The sequence below is a fragment of the Phyllobates terribilis genome, unplaced genomic scaffold (genome assembly GCF_046119375.1).
Source record: "Phyllobates terribilis strain yellow unplaced genomic scaffold, ASM4611937v1 Scaffold_9__5_contigs__length_417890890, whole genome shotgun sequence".
Lineage (NCBI taxonomy): Eukaryota > Metazoa > Chordata > Amphibia > Anura > Dendrobatidae > Phyllobates > Phyllobates terribilis.
In genome coordinates this window covers 231,300,299-231,315,748 of record NW_027362769.1, presented here as the reverse complement: position 1 = coordinate 231,315,748, position 15,450 = coordinate 231,300,299, and the positions used below count along the sequence as shown (strand labels likewise).

The 15,450-nt window shown below is 42.0% G+C and overlaps 1 protein-coding gene across 9 annotated transcripts in view; it reads left to right on the top strand.

Moving 5' to 3' along the window:
* The window catches only part of CLEC16A (C-type lectin domain containing 16A), a 293,814-nt gene that overhangs the window by 19,654 nt on the left and 258,710 nt on the right, over nucleotides 1–15,450 (top strand). For all 9 annotated transcript variants that reach the window (XM_073647735.1, XM_073647726.1, XM_073647727.1 and 6 more), the window contains exon 5: nucleotides 5,767–5,872. In XM_073647735.1, coding sequence (XP_073503836.1) covers nucleotides 5,767–5,872 — 106 coding nt within the window. The remainder of the gene's footprint in view (nucleotides 1–5,766; nucleotides 5,873–15,450) is intronic.

The following is a 15,450-nucleotide window of genomic DNA, read 5'->3' as shown; positions in this document are numbered from 1 at the left end:
CAAAAGGGCCAACAAGTGCTAAGCATCTCTGGGAACTCCTTCAAGATTGTTGGAAGACCATTTCCGGTGACTACCTCTTGAAGCTCATCAAGAGAATGCCAAGAATGTGCAAAGCAGTTATCAAAGCAAAAGGTGGCTACTTTGAAGAACCTAGAATATAAGACATATTTTCAGTTGTTTCACACTTTTTTGTTAAGTATATAATTCCACATGTGTTAATTCATAGTTTTGATGCCTTCAGTGTGAATGTACAATATTCAAAGTAATGAAAATACAGAAAAATCTTTAAATGAGAAGGTGTGTCCAAACTTTTGGTCTGTACTGTATGTGTAATATACACTGCTCAAAAAAATAAAGGTAACACTTAAACAACAGAATATAACTCCGAGTAAATCAAACTTCTGTGAAATCAAATTGTCCACTTAGGAAGCAACACTGATTGACAATCAATTTCACATGCTGTTGTGCAAATGGAATAGACAATAGATGGAAATTATTGGCAATTATCAAGACACACTCAATAAAGGAGGGGTTCTGCAGGTGGGGACCACAGACCACATCTCAGTACCAATGCTTTCTGACTGATGTTTTGGTCACTTTTGAATGTTGGTTGTGATTTCACACTCGTGTGGCATGAGACGGACTCTACAACCCACAGAAGTTGCTCAGGTAGTGCAACTCATCCAGGATGGCACATCAATGCGAGCTGTGGCAAGAAGGTTTGCTGTGTCTGTCAGTGTAGTGTCCAGAGGCTGGAGGCGCTACCAGGAGACGTGGAGGGGGCCGTAGGAGGGCAACAACCCAGCAGCAGGACCGCTACCTCCTCCTTTGTGCGAGGAGGAGCAGGAGGAGCACTGCCAGATCCCTGCAAAATGACCCCCAGCAGGCCACAAATGTGCATGTGTCTGCACAAACGGTTAGAAACCAACTCCATGAGGGTGGTATGAGGGCCCGACGTCCACAGATGGGGGTTGTGCTCACAGCCCAACACCATGCAGGACACTTGGCATTGGCCACAGAACACCAGGATTGTCAAAGTCGCCACTGGCGCCCTGTGCTCTTCACAGATGAAAGCAGGTTCACACTGAGCACATGTGACAGACGTGACAGAGTCTGGAGACGCCGTGGAGAGCGATCTGCTGCCTGCAACATCCTTCAGCATGACCGGTTTGGCAGTGGGTCAGTAATGGTGTGGGGTGGCATTTCTTTGGAGGGCTGCACAGCCCTCCATGTGCTCGCCAGAGGTAGCCTGACTGCCATTAGGTACCGAGATGAGATCCTCAGACCCCTTGTGAGACCATATGCTGGTGCGGTTGGCCATTGGTTCCTCCTAATGCAGGACAATGCCAGACCTCATGTGGCTGGAGTGTGTCAGCAGTTCCTGCAAGATGAAGGCATTGAAGCTATGGATTGGCCCGCCCTTTCCCCAGACCTGAATCCGATTGAGCACATCTGGGACATCATGTCTCGCTCCATCCACCAACGTCACGTTGCACCACAGACTGTCCAGGAGTTGGCGGATACTTTAGTCCAGGCCTGGGAGGAGATCCCACAGGAGACCATCCGCAACCTCATCAGGAGCATGCCCAGGCGTTGTAGGGAGGTCATACAAGCACGTGGAGGCCACACACAATACTGAGCCTCATTTTGACTTGTTTTAAGGACATTACATCAAAGTTGGATCAGCCTGTAGTGTGTTTTTCCACTTTAATTTTGGGGGTGACTCCAAATCCAGGCCTCCATTGGTTAATAAATTTGATTTCCATTGATGATTTTTGTGTGATTTTGTTGTCAGCACATTCAACTTTGTACAGAACAAAGTATTGAATGAGAATATTTCATTCATTCAGATCTAGGATGTGTTATTTGAGTGTTCCCTTTATTTTTTTCAGCAGTGTATATATCTATATATAGTACAAAATGTGTTGTTTTTTTTTATAGAGTCTGGAGGCGCTGTGTGACGCAGAAATCTCCTGTCTTTAAAATGGCGGCAAAGTGTGGTGGTACTTTACATATTTAAATTATTAGTGATGTCAGGAGAGGGCGGGGGAGAACTGTGAAGCCGGATCAGCGCCTGCGCAGTCCGCGCTTTCTGGCGCCATTTTGTTGAAGACACCTCAAGTGTGTCTTCAATGTGTCTATTGAAGACACACTTGCAATGTGTTTTCAATAAAACGGCGCCGGAAGCGTGCTCTGCACATGTGCCGGTACCGACGATGGATCCCGGCCTTATGCTCGAAGAGATGCCTCGGCAACTGGCCTCCCGGATAGGTAAGTTGTTATGGTGCCGTAGATCGCGGTATGCGTTCAGTGCTTGCGCATACTGCGATCTCCAGCCCCACAATCCACATCCTCGTTTAGGATGGGGATGCGTGCTTCTGTGGGGTCCAGACTATGCAGGCGTGTCGCGCTTGCGCAGTCTATCGAGGCTTCAGACAGAGGGACACATCGCTGGTTATATTATAGATATATATAATATATTATATATATGTGTATATATTATAATATAAAAAGACAACACAATATTATATATATGTGTGTGTGTATATATAATATATATATTAATATAATATTTATTATGTTGTCTTTATATATATATATATATATATATATACAGTGCCTACAAGTAGTATTCAACCCCCTGCAGATTTAGCTGGTTTGATAAGATGCAAATAAGTTAGAGCCTTCAAACTGCAAACGAGAGTAGGTTTTATGAACAGAAGCATAAATCTTACAAACCAAAAAGTTATGTTGCTCAGTTGAATTTTATTACATTTTAAACATAAAAGTGTGGGTCAATTATTATACAACCCCTATGTTTAATATTTTGTGGAATAACCCTTGTTTGCAATTACAGCTAATAATCGTCTTTTATAAGACCTGATCAGGCCGGCACAGGTCTGTGGAGTTATCTTGGCCCACTCCTCCATGCAGATCTTCTCCAAGTTATCTAGGTTCTTTGGGTGTCTCATGTGGGACTTTATTCTTGAGCTCCTTCCACAAGTTTTCAATTGGGTTAAGGTCAGGAGACTGACTAGGCCACTCCAACACCTTGTCTTTTTCCCTCTTGAACCAGGCCTTGGTTTTCTTGGCTGTGTGCTTTGGGTCGTTGTCTTGTTGGAAGATGAAATTACGACCCATCTTAAGATCCTTGATGGAGGAGTGGAGGTTCTTGGCCAAAATCTCCAAGTAGGCCGTGCTATCCATCTTCCCACGGATGCGGACCAGATGGCCAGGCCCCTTGGCTGAGAAACAGCCCCACAGCATGATGCTGCCACCACCATGCTTGACTGTAGGGATGGTATTCTTGGGGTCGTATGCAGTGCCATCCAGTCTCCAAACGTCACGTGTGTGGTTGGCACCAAAGATCTCGATCTTGGTCTCATCAGACCATAGAACCTTGAACCAGTCTGTCTCAGAGTCCTCCAAGTGATCATGAGCAAACTGTAGACGAGCCTTGACATGACGCTTTGAAAGTAAAGGTACCATACAGGCTCGTCTGGAACGGAGACCATTGCGGTGGAGTACGTTACTTATGGTATTGACTGAAACCAATGTCCCCACTGCCATGAGATCTTCCCGGAGCTCCTTCCTTGTTGTCCTTGGGTTAGCCTTGACTCTTCGGACAAGCCTGGCCTCGGCACGGGAGGACACTTTCAAAGGCTGTCCAGGCCGTGGAAGGCTAACAGTAGTTCCATAAGCCTTCCACTTACGGATGATGCTCCCAACAGTGGAGACAGGTAGGCCCAACTCCTTGGAAAGGGTTTTGTACCCCTTGCCAGCCTTGTGACCCTCCACGATCTTGTCTCTGATGGCCTTGGAATGCTCCTTTGTCTTTCCCATGTTGACCATGTCTGAGTGCTGTTCACAAGTTTGGGGAGGGTCTTAAATAGTCAGAAAAGGCTGGCAAAAGAGATCTTTAATCCACACATGTGAAGCTCATTATTCTTGGTGCCTGAACTACTTCTTAATACTTTAGGGGGACCAAACAGAATTCTTGTGGTTTGAGGGGTTGAATAATAAATGACACTCTGAATGAACTTTTTACGTTTTAAAAAACAAAAACAAAAACAAAATTTGCTGCAGTGCATTTCCCACTTCCAGGCTGATCTACAGTACAAATGTCACAATGCCAAGTTAATTCCGCATGTGTCAACCAGCTAAATCTGCAGGGGGTTGAATACTACTTGTAGGCACTGTATATATGTATATATATATAAGACAACATAGGGGCCATTTCATCTAGATTTTGCATTCCCCTCCTGACAGAGTCCTCTGGTGCAAAATGTGCCAAGCTTGTTAAGAGCTCTGCACCTGTTCACGACTTTGGCGCATCTTTCAACAGCCCAATGTTGGAGACAGAAGTGTACTCCAATCATGAAGTACAGATATGCAATATTTTAGGCTACTTTTTTTTACATGAATCATAATGAATTTGTTGGGTCATGTGAGGCCTGGCCCCTTTCCTCTAAGCCTCACCCACTTTTCAAAAAGCTTGTGGACCTGGTGTAAAAAAACAAAACAAAGCAAAACAGAAAAAAAAACACAACAATTTCACAAATGACAATTACACAAGAGTATTGTAATATGCAGCGATGAAGTAGGGCACAGATGTCAATGAATATGGCTGCCTGGTCAGACTACATTTTGTTGTCTGTTACCATGGCTTTTTATTAGTCCATATAGGAGCTGTAAGAACACAAGACTAATTGCACGCTTGCTTCTTTTTTTTTTTATCATGTCCAACGTATATTTTTTAAAATTATTTTTTAATGATTTACATTATTCTTCTTCTACACTGTGTTCCAAATTATTATGCAAATAATATTTTCTCAGATTTTCCCAAATTACCTATATGAATTGCAGTCATTGTAATTTTCCAGTCAAATAACTATTAGAGTACAATTGAAAGGTTTTTGTACAAACTGCCTATGATAACAGTATATTTTTAAAAAAATAAAAAACTCAAACTGCACTCAAAATGCATCGGTGTCCATCAACCATCCATCTGGACCATCGAGATCATTTCATGCATGATAATGCCCCGTCTCATGCTGCACATAACACATCTGCATCTCTGGCTGCTATGGGCATAAAAGGGGACAAACTTATGGTGTGGCACCCATGCTCCCCTGACCTCAACCCCATTGAGAACCTCTGGAGCATCATCAAAAGGAGTGTCTATGATGGCGGGAGGCAGTTCACATCTAAGCAACAGCTCTGGGAGGGTATTCTGTCCTCATGCAAAACAATTGAAGCAGAAACCATCCAAAACCTGACAAATTCAATGGACGAGAGAGTTCAGAAGCTCCTTTCGAACAAGGGGTCCTATGTGCAAATGTTACATCACCTAGAATAAAGTTTTGAGTTGAAAACTGTTTGATTTCAGTTTGTAATAACCTGCTAATGCTTATAATTTCAAAAATGACTATTTTTTTGTTCTTTATTAAAATGAAAAGGTTGAAAACTCTGCTGTGCATAATAACTTGGAACATGCATTTTGAGTGCAGTTTGAGTTTTTATTTTTTTTAAAATATACTGTTATCATAGGCAGTTTGTACAAAAACCTTTCAATTGTACTCTAATAGTTATTTGACTGGAAAATTACAATGACTGCAATTCATATAGGTAATTTGGGAAAATCTGAGAAAATATTATTTGCATAATAATTTGGAACACAGTGTAGTTAGATTTCTCAACATGTTGAGTTCCTGAATGTTCGTTGAGCCATCTGCGATGTAGTAATATTTTCTTTTTCCTCTCCAGCACACCAATGATTTTGCTCTTTACACTGAAGCCATTAAGTTCTTTAACCACCCGGAGCACATGGTGCGAGTAGCCGTCCGGAACATCACGTTAAATATATACAAAGGTAAGAATGGCTTATCTAGTTATGGTGAAGGCCGGATATATGGAAAGATTTACTGGTGTTACGGGTTACTACACAAATGCTTGGGGTGAAATAATAATCCTGCATGACTGAGACGATTCTGGGGCAACACCAATATCTGTAGGAGCACCAAAACATTTTGCCAGTAAGGACACTGCTCACTGTAGACCTGTATAAGTTATCCCGTGATCAACCTGTCATTAAAGGGGTATTCCTATCTCCAAGATCCTATCCCAATATGCAGTAGGTTTAATAATAATAACATTAGCAAATCCCTCAAATTAGAAATGTAGTATAGTTCTTCTGATTCGCTATGTTGCTTACCCCATGTGCAGGGCATTGCAGTACCTTAGATATCCATGGTTACGACCACTAACAAACTACCTGTCACTATATGAGTGGTCATAACCATGGATATCTAAGCTACTGCAATGTCCTGCACATGGGGTAAGGGACATGGCGAATCAGAAGAACTATACTACATTTCTAATTGGAGGTATTTGCTAATATTAATATTACTACACCTACTGCATATTGGGATAGGACCTTGTAGGCTGGGAATACTCCTTTAAAACTGCTTTCACAGTCACCTAGGTAGATTAAAGTCCAACATATATATTCGATAAAAGTTGGCTGAACCTGCAGATTTTGGCAGGACTGAGCGACTATTTAATGAGTATGGGGGCCTCCTGACTTCTCCGACAGATGAGGTCAGAGGAGAGAAGTGTCCGGCCTGTTGGAATTTCAATGGCTGGTGCTCACGAAGTCTACAGCTTTCACCCTACTCAATTCAAAAAGCGAAATCCATGCAGAAAAATAATGGAATTGCTGCAAAATGATCATCATCGCCACAGGGCAAGTAATGTGTGGACCACCTTCTCCTGCATGTGGATGACATTTGTGGATCACTGTATTCAAGCCAAATGGAAAGTCTGCAGCCTTTGTGGATTTCTGTAAGGAAAACATATTGCAAGGCTCGTTAAAGGGTCCATAGTGACTTGTAGGATTGCTGCTTCCAACAGGTAGCGCTATAGAGTTCTAGTCCTCTTCCTCTCTGAAAAGACAATTAGCATGTAAAAAAATGGGGACATAAGTGGTCCATTCTGGCGATTTAGTGGGGTCTCATTGGTCAGACCACTACTGATCTACAAGTTGTCACTTATTCTGTGGATGGTTGATGACTTATTGTAACCCAAATGCCCCTTTTACACTGTGAGCACAATTTTTAAGCAATTTTAATTTTTTATGATTATTTTTATTATTGAACAACTACAGAGCTGTCGGTCAATCCAATAGGTTAATAAACCTGAATATTTAAGAAAGTAAAAGTGAGGTTTTAGTCTTTCTTAGGATAATATCCGTGTGTGCAGAATTATTGGGCAACTATTAGTGTGCAGAATTCTTATGGCACTAAGTGAAAAATGAAAAATTTGCATCTGAAATGTTTATTTTCATCTGTTAAAATGAGAATAATAACCAAACAACTCAATGTGCAAAAATACATTTCTAACATTAAAACAACAACAAAAAAATATCCTTGACCTTGTTTTCACCAACAATGGTAAATGCCATCCATGGAGTCTGTCAGTTTCTTAATCTGTTGATGATCAGCTTTTTGGGCAGCACCAACCACAGCTTCCCAGACACTATTCAGAGAGCTGACTGTTCTCCTCCTTCACAGTAAATCTCCTATTTAAGAGGGGCCAAAAGTATCTTCTAAAAACTGGCAGTAGGTTTGCAAGTTGAATTTAAGTTTATCTTCAGCCCGAAAAAGGTCCAACTAGCTGATCTGTAATAATAGCAGCCGATAGCAGTGCCCACCTCCACCTTGCTGGCATCTGAGTCAAAGTGGAGGTCTGTGCCCTTTACTGATCCAGCCATGGCCCATCCTTCTACTCCATCAAGAGTAGTGTTGAGCGATACCTTCCGATATCCGGAAATATCGTATCGGATTGGATCGGGCCGATACCCAAAAAGTATCGGATATCGCCGATTCCGATACCGGAAACCAATGCAAGTCAATGGGACACATATATCGGAATGAAAATAAACCCTTTCTTTCCTTGTAGGTTAATTCTACATGAAGTAAAACAACTAAGAATAATGTAGAAAGTATTACGCGAAAAGCCGGCAATTCAGCAGCGGCATACACCGGTACCCGACAATTTACAACAGAAAGAATAGAGCTTCACACATAGATTAGATAGATAGAAACATGTCAGTCACATATGTATGAAGTACAGTGACAGTGTTGATTACTGTACTTGTCATTTAGTGTAAAGGATTTATTAAAAAAAATAATAGTGTTTTCATGCACCGTCTCTTTAAAAAAGCCGGCCGGCAATTCAGCATCTGTACCCGACAATTTATAACAGACAGAATAGAGCTTCACACATAGATTAGATAGATAGAAACATGTCAGTCACATATATATGAAGTACAGTGATAGTGTTGATTACTGTACTTGTCATTTAGTGTTAAAATAAAGGATTTATTAAAAATAAAATTGGCGTGGGATCCCCCATAATTTTAGGCTCTAGCGGAGGTTAAGCAGACGGCTGGGGCAGATGTTTGAAGCCTGGGAAGGGGGTAATACCCACGGAGCTTCCCAGGCTACTGATATCAGCCCCCAGCTGAATACCTAGCCTTTACTAGCTATTAAAATGGGGGACACCCCAAAAAAATGACGTGGGGTCCCCCCTATTTTAATAGCTAGCAAAGGCTAGGCAGACAGCTGGGGGCTGATATTAATAGCCCAGGAAGGGTGCCATGAATATTGGCCCCCTCCCAGGCTAGAAACACCAGCCGTCAGCCGCCCCTGAAATGGCGCATCCATAGGATGCGCCAATTCTGGCACTTAGCCTCGCTCTTCCACGCTGCCCTGGTGCGGTGGCAGGGGGTAATAGTGGTGGGGTTCATGTCAGCGCCAGCTGCCATGAAGCCCAGGTTAGTAATGATGGGCGTCTGTAAGACACCCCCATTACTAACCTACAAAGTGTTAAAAATAAAAAACACACACTACACCCAGAAAAAAATAATTTATTTGAAATAAAACACACCATTTTATTTAATTCTTATTTTACTAAAATAAAAAATAGTTACCTGTCCACGTTCCTGCGCTGATCTCCCATCCACAGCTGTCACATCTGGAGATGGTGACAGCTGTGCATGGCTGCTGTAAGCTCACGCTGCCGGGAACAGGTCCGCTCCCGGCAGCGGGAGCCACTGACTGAGGTCACCAGAGTGCATTCAGTCAGCGCAGCTCCGGAGACCTCCTTTACGGCACTGCTGTACCGTGGGAATTTCTCACGGTACAGCGGGGCCGTAAAGCAGCTAACCGGAGCAGCGCTGCCTGAATTCCGGCGAACCCGCTTATGCAATGACGAAGCTGCTTTACAGCCCCGTCATTCTAGCGGCGGCGGCGGCGGTTCAGAGCGGTCACATTCTATGTGGCTGCTCTAAACTGGAAATCATCGTGGGACACTCGTGGACTACTACGGAGGGGTAAGGATAAGGTTGTGGTTTATTATTTTATATTTTATTACAGGAGATCGATGGCTTCGGGGAATTAGGTGTCTAGGTGAGTATAGGTGTATTTTTTTATTTTTTACTTTATTTTAGGTGGCGATCGGCGGGGACAGGTAATGTATAAACTAATTTATTGTAGGTAACCACTGGCCACCAATGACATGTATTTAAAATTTATTGGGGACCAAAAACAAAAAAAAAAATATGGGGGCCTAAAAAAATAAAACATGTATAGGGCCAAAATAACATATGGGGTAGTTTAAATAGCAGGATCAGGCTGATGGGAACTACTGCTCCCATGAAGCTGATCCTGCTGGCACAAGTGGACGGGGGACAGACATAGGCCGATGGGAGTAGTAGTGTCACATCGGCCTATGTTTGCCTGCACGCACACACGCACAGACACCGCGCACACATCGCACAGACACCGCGCACACTCACAGACACCGCACACACACCGCACACATCGCACAGACACCCACACACACCAATCATGACCGGTCTGGGAGGTGAGGCTGACCTGTGTGGCCGTGGGAAAGTTCATGTGAGTTCATGCAATGCAGTCAAGCATGAACTCACATGAACCCTCTGAGGGCACCGCGGCTACTTCAAATGAACAGCTGATCGGCATCACCTGATACCTCAGCTGTTCATTTGAAATAACCGGCGGGAAAGGGCAGCACAGAACGGGAAAGCCGGCGGTGAAGTCTTTTCACTGCCGGCTTCCCCGCCCGGGTCCTTCGCTCCCCGCTCCTTGGTGCTATGCTCCCCGCCCAGTCCTAACTTACGATCAGGATGGGGGGAGCGGAGGATTGGGGTGGGAGGCTGCGGGGAAGCAGTATGGGGCTGTGTGATTGTTTAAAAGCCGGCGGCTTTTTACCGCCCGCCGGCTTTTAAACAATCAGGAGAGTTCTCTCACGCTAGGATGGCATTCTGATGACAGGCTGGATCGCAGCTGAGCGCTGCCATCCAGCTTGTCATCCTTCAGAGACACGGCAGGGCGCAGGCATTATGGGAACTTCCGATTCCGGTATTCGATATTGTAAAAGTATCGGAATTAAGTATCGGAATTCCGATACCGCGAATATCGGCCGATACCCGATATTACAGTATCGGAATGCTCAACACTAATCAAGAGTCTTTAAAAAATGTGTCTTCAGATATTTTTTTTAGCCCAGTCTTGACATTTCAACTTTGTGTTTGTTCAGAGATTTTTGGAAAAAAGGGCAATTTGATCAAATTATTTAGTGGAAAAAGATTTTTATGTCTGAAAAAATTAGTGACTATTCTGAACCAAAAAGTTTATATGAGTTCATGAAAAGTCAGGGGGGGGAGTTTAATTGGTCAGGAATAGACATTGGCAGTGAATAGTGTTGGTGGGGCACTGTTTAATTTCACACATTGGTCGGACATTGTTTACCTTCCCACATATCACTATTATATTTAAACTGTCCTAATCCTAACTGCCATTCTCAGGAGAGGACACCAGGACTTCATTTAAACTTTTGGAAAATCACAAAAATAAATGGGTTTAACATACCTGTTTTTTTTTTTCACTAAAAACTTTGCAGAAACTGATGGCAACGGTTTTGGCTGCTGTTTTTGCACTTGCTCATTGCTTTCTATGGGTGAATAAACATTGCAAAATTGCTGAAAGAAGTGACATGCTGCAGATTTTAAAAAAATAAAAGCAGCAGTTTACCAATTCAGTCAGGAAAAAAATAACAAACGTCTGCATGAGATTTCTGAAATCTCATAGCTTTTGCTGGTACTGTAAAAAGCAGCTTTTAATTTGCATAAAAAGCGCAGCAAAAGTGCAAGGTGTGAACATAGCCTAAGAGCCAACACCTTTTTTTATTCTTCCATCCACATTGACTCGTTTTTTGCAGGACAAGTTGTTTTGAATGGCACCGTCCATTTCACCATATAATGTTTTGAAAACCAGGAACAAGTTTCCAAATGGGCTGAAATGGGTAAAAAATGTGTGATAATGTGATGGGTGGTAATGTGAAATATCTCCTGAAAAAAATGGATCAAGTGAAAAGTTTTTTTGTATCGCGCATTCGTATTAAATACAAAAGAGCAAATGATAAACAATAATTTAAAATGAAAAACAATGGGAGGAGAAAAATAGAAAAACCTAAAGTTTGCTGTGTCACTGGTATTGGCACCCTTTACATTAATTTAGTATGGAAGCACATTTTGACTCGCCTGTGGTAAATCACAAAAGAGATTCACCTGTGATTGTCGGTGCCCATGTGACATGAATTAGCCAATGAATTATGACTTCTGAGTTTTAAAAAGCCACATGGTAGGCCTTGTTCCTTTGTCACAATGGTGAAGACAAAGGAGCTGTCTGAGGACATCAGAACTGCTATTATTAGCAAACACAAGACTTCCAAAAGGTATAAGGTCATCTCCAAAGACCTTGATATAATCAGTTTCAACAGTGCCCAATGTTATTAAGAAGTTTGCCAAGTATGGAACCGTCACAAACCTCCCTGGACGTGGAGGAAAGAGGAAAATTGACAATAGAGGTCTTCAAGGTTGGTCCGAATGGTGGAAAAAATACCACGTCAAACATCCAAAGACCTGAAGACTAACCTGGGACAGTCTGAGGTCATGGTTTCAACAAGTACCATAGCCACACACTAAACCAAGCTGAGCTTTATGGGCAAAGGCCAAGGCAGAAACCATTGCTGAAGAAAAGACGTAAAAAGGAACAACTGATCTTTGCCAAAGAGTACCTTGATAAACTACAATCCTTCTGGGAAAATGTCCTGTGGACAGATGAAACAAAAATAGAGCTTTTGGGCAATGCAAAGCAACAGTTTGTTTATAGACGGTGCAATGAAGCTTTTAAGGAAAAGAACACCTTACCAATAGTGATGACCGAGCGTGTCCTGTTAACCCTTTCAGTGCTCGAAATGTTATGTTTGAGTCACTGTGTGTGCCTGATTTCCGACTGTTTGACAGCTTTATAATATATGCGAGAAATGCCATCAAACAGGCATTCCTCACATGTATTAAAGCTGTCAACCAGTTGCAAATCATGCACACGGAGTGACTCAAACATAACATTCGAGCATGCCGAAGATACTTGGAAAAACCACCCGAGCATGCTCGTAAATCTCGTACAACAAGCATGCTCATCACTACTTACCAACAGTTAAACAGATCCATAATGCTGTGGGGTTGCTTTGCTGCGTCTGGCACTAGAGGCCTTGACCGTATCACAGGAATCATGAAATCAGAGAATTATCAAGAGATTTTAGAGCAAATTGTCCTACCCAGTGTAAGAAAACTTGGTTTTAGTCGAAGATTATGGGTCCTCCAGCAAGACAATGACTGAAGCACACATCCAAAAGTACACAAATGGTTGAAAAAGAAAAAATGGACTGTTTTAAATGGCCAGCAATGAGTCCTGACCTCAATCCCATTGAACATCTTTGGGGTGAGCTGAAATCAGCCATTGGGAAAAAAATCCTGCAAACATTCAAGAGCTTGGACAAACTGCAAAGAAAGAGTAGGAGAAAATTCCAGCTGAGAAGTGCAAGAAGCTTATAGATGGCTACAAGAAATGTATGGAGACTGTCAGCAATGCCAAAGAGAGTGCAACCAAGTATTAATTGGGGGTGCCTTTATTGCTGCACATACTGTTTATTCTGTTTATTCTTTGTTTTTCAACTTCCATGTTGCAATTTCATTGTTTTATTGTTGTATTACTTTGGACCACTCATTAAACAATCCTGAGGATATAACTTTGGTACATTTCCATTTATTTCTGAAGATATTAAGATATTGTACAGTCTTTAAAAAAATGAAGGGGTGCCAATGGTGAGCATCACTGTAGGTTCTTTTTACTAAAGTGACATTTCCTCTCTTTTTAATTACATAGGTTATAGTTACATTGTCACATTGTCCTAATAGAGTGATTTTGTTTGTTTCATTTTTCATATAGAATTATGATGTGTGTGTGTATATATGTATGGATGTGTGGAGATATAGATATATTATATATCTATCACTCACACACACATATACTTTATATACATAGTGGATTTTTTATGGCCATTGCAGTCTATGCAGTGAGCACAGGAGCCACAGGATGGCAGCAGTGAGCTGCAGTAGAGTTGTGTCCTCTATAATTACAGAGTTGTGTCTGCTGTTTGGGGAATGGTGTCCGATATCTACCAAGGAAGAATTACAACATTTTGCTTCATTTCAAAAGTTTACTTAAGAGCATTAAATAGAAATGAGTCTCTTACCAAGGAAACCATTGTCCTCAAAGTCATGCAGTACGGTAGTAGTAACTCGGCTCGCTTTGTTATCGCTGAAAGTCATGAAAGGCCGGCTTACAGATGAAAGCGAGCTTCCCTCTTCTGCAAAAAGTAAAGCAGGAGTTTTAAAATCACCTTCTACGTCTTCTGTTTTTGAAGCTTATCTCCAGTAATCCACCTGAAAACTTCACAGGGTGAAATAAAATTCCTATTCCTCTCTGCTGTTTAGCATCATTGTCTCGCTGCTTACACACTTCTTTTTACGTCCATATGGGATAGAAAAGGAGGAGAATTGAGTTCCTGCGGCCCTTTACTTCCTCTCTGCTGAGAGAAATGATTTAGAATATTTTACTCAAGGAAACAGTATATTGTCTGTTTCCAGATGGGTCTTGTTGGCTTATAAAGTGGGGAGGGTTGTTGAGTATAATATGAGCAAGTGGGGACCAGTCTGCGGCTTTACTATCATAGGCAATGATTACAGTTGCCTGCAGCACGATTAGAGACGTCCTTACATGTAGTTTCTATGAACCCTGTGAATTTTTCATTTTTAACTGGAGAAGAGCTTGTAGACTTGCACTCACTTTTTCCAGGGCTCCTTCCTAAGTCAAAGTTTACATTTTCATTCTGGAAGTGTTAATTCTACCCCTTTTTGTACTTTGTCTTGTGTTTTTTCCTTGCTTCATTTTCTAAAGTAAATGTGAAGGAGCCCTGACACTGATGACTGATGCTTTAATGACCCAGGTTCTGATCATAATACTTCTTTTCTGTTTCTTTGCCGTCTCTTCACTGGTGATCCCTATGTGCCATATCGCAGTGTCATGTAAGTTTGCTAACCATTTACCATTGCTTTTCCTGTGCATGTGATTAGTAAGCTTGCATGAATATAAATACGTCATTGGTGGCCATGAGATGATCACCTAGGGACCACATGTGGCTCCTGGTTGTATCACCTGTTGACTTATGGAAAGCTTTCTGATATTGTGTAAGGACATGAGCATGGTACATGTCTATCGGGGGGCCCACCTTTACATTATCACCACTTGTCCACTTTGAAACCTTATAAATGGCATCCATTATATTGTCAAACCACTAAATCTTACCTGTGAGAAATGTTACTTCCCCTCCACCATGAAAAAACCATTGATATGACTGTATGGTCCTTTAAAAAATAAGCAAATTGATCCCTTTATGATCACAAAGTATTCCTTGTTTTGAAGTTCCATCTGGAAGTGCATTGGGGCATGATGATGCACTTACAGCTCCTCAGTGTTGCGCTGTATGCCTAAACTAGCAGCATCCTTCCCTGGTTGATTGATTGACAGGTCAATGGCCTTGTACCAGAAAAAAAACGTTCCGTCAGTCCACCAAAGGAGGGTGCTGCTAGTTTAGGCATACAGCGTAACGCTGAGGGAGCTGTAAGTGCATCATCGCACCCCAGTGCACCTCCAGATTGAATTTCAAAACATGATTTCTTGCTAAATAAAGCATCATTTGGAGTCATGAAGTGATCGATGGGCTTATTGTTTAATAAATGGCTAAACGGTCATATCAATGATTTCGGAGGTTTAAAGTTTGGCAGGTTCCCTGTATTTAAATAAGTGGAAAGACAAAGTGGAGTTAGTTGTATCTTATTGGCATTAGCATTGACCTTTACACATCACATGAGAGGGGGGAGATCTGATTGGTTCAATTAATGGGTCAAAATAAATTTGGAATCAATGGAGTGCTGATTTTTATCAGCATGGCAAATGC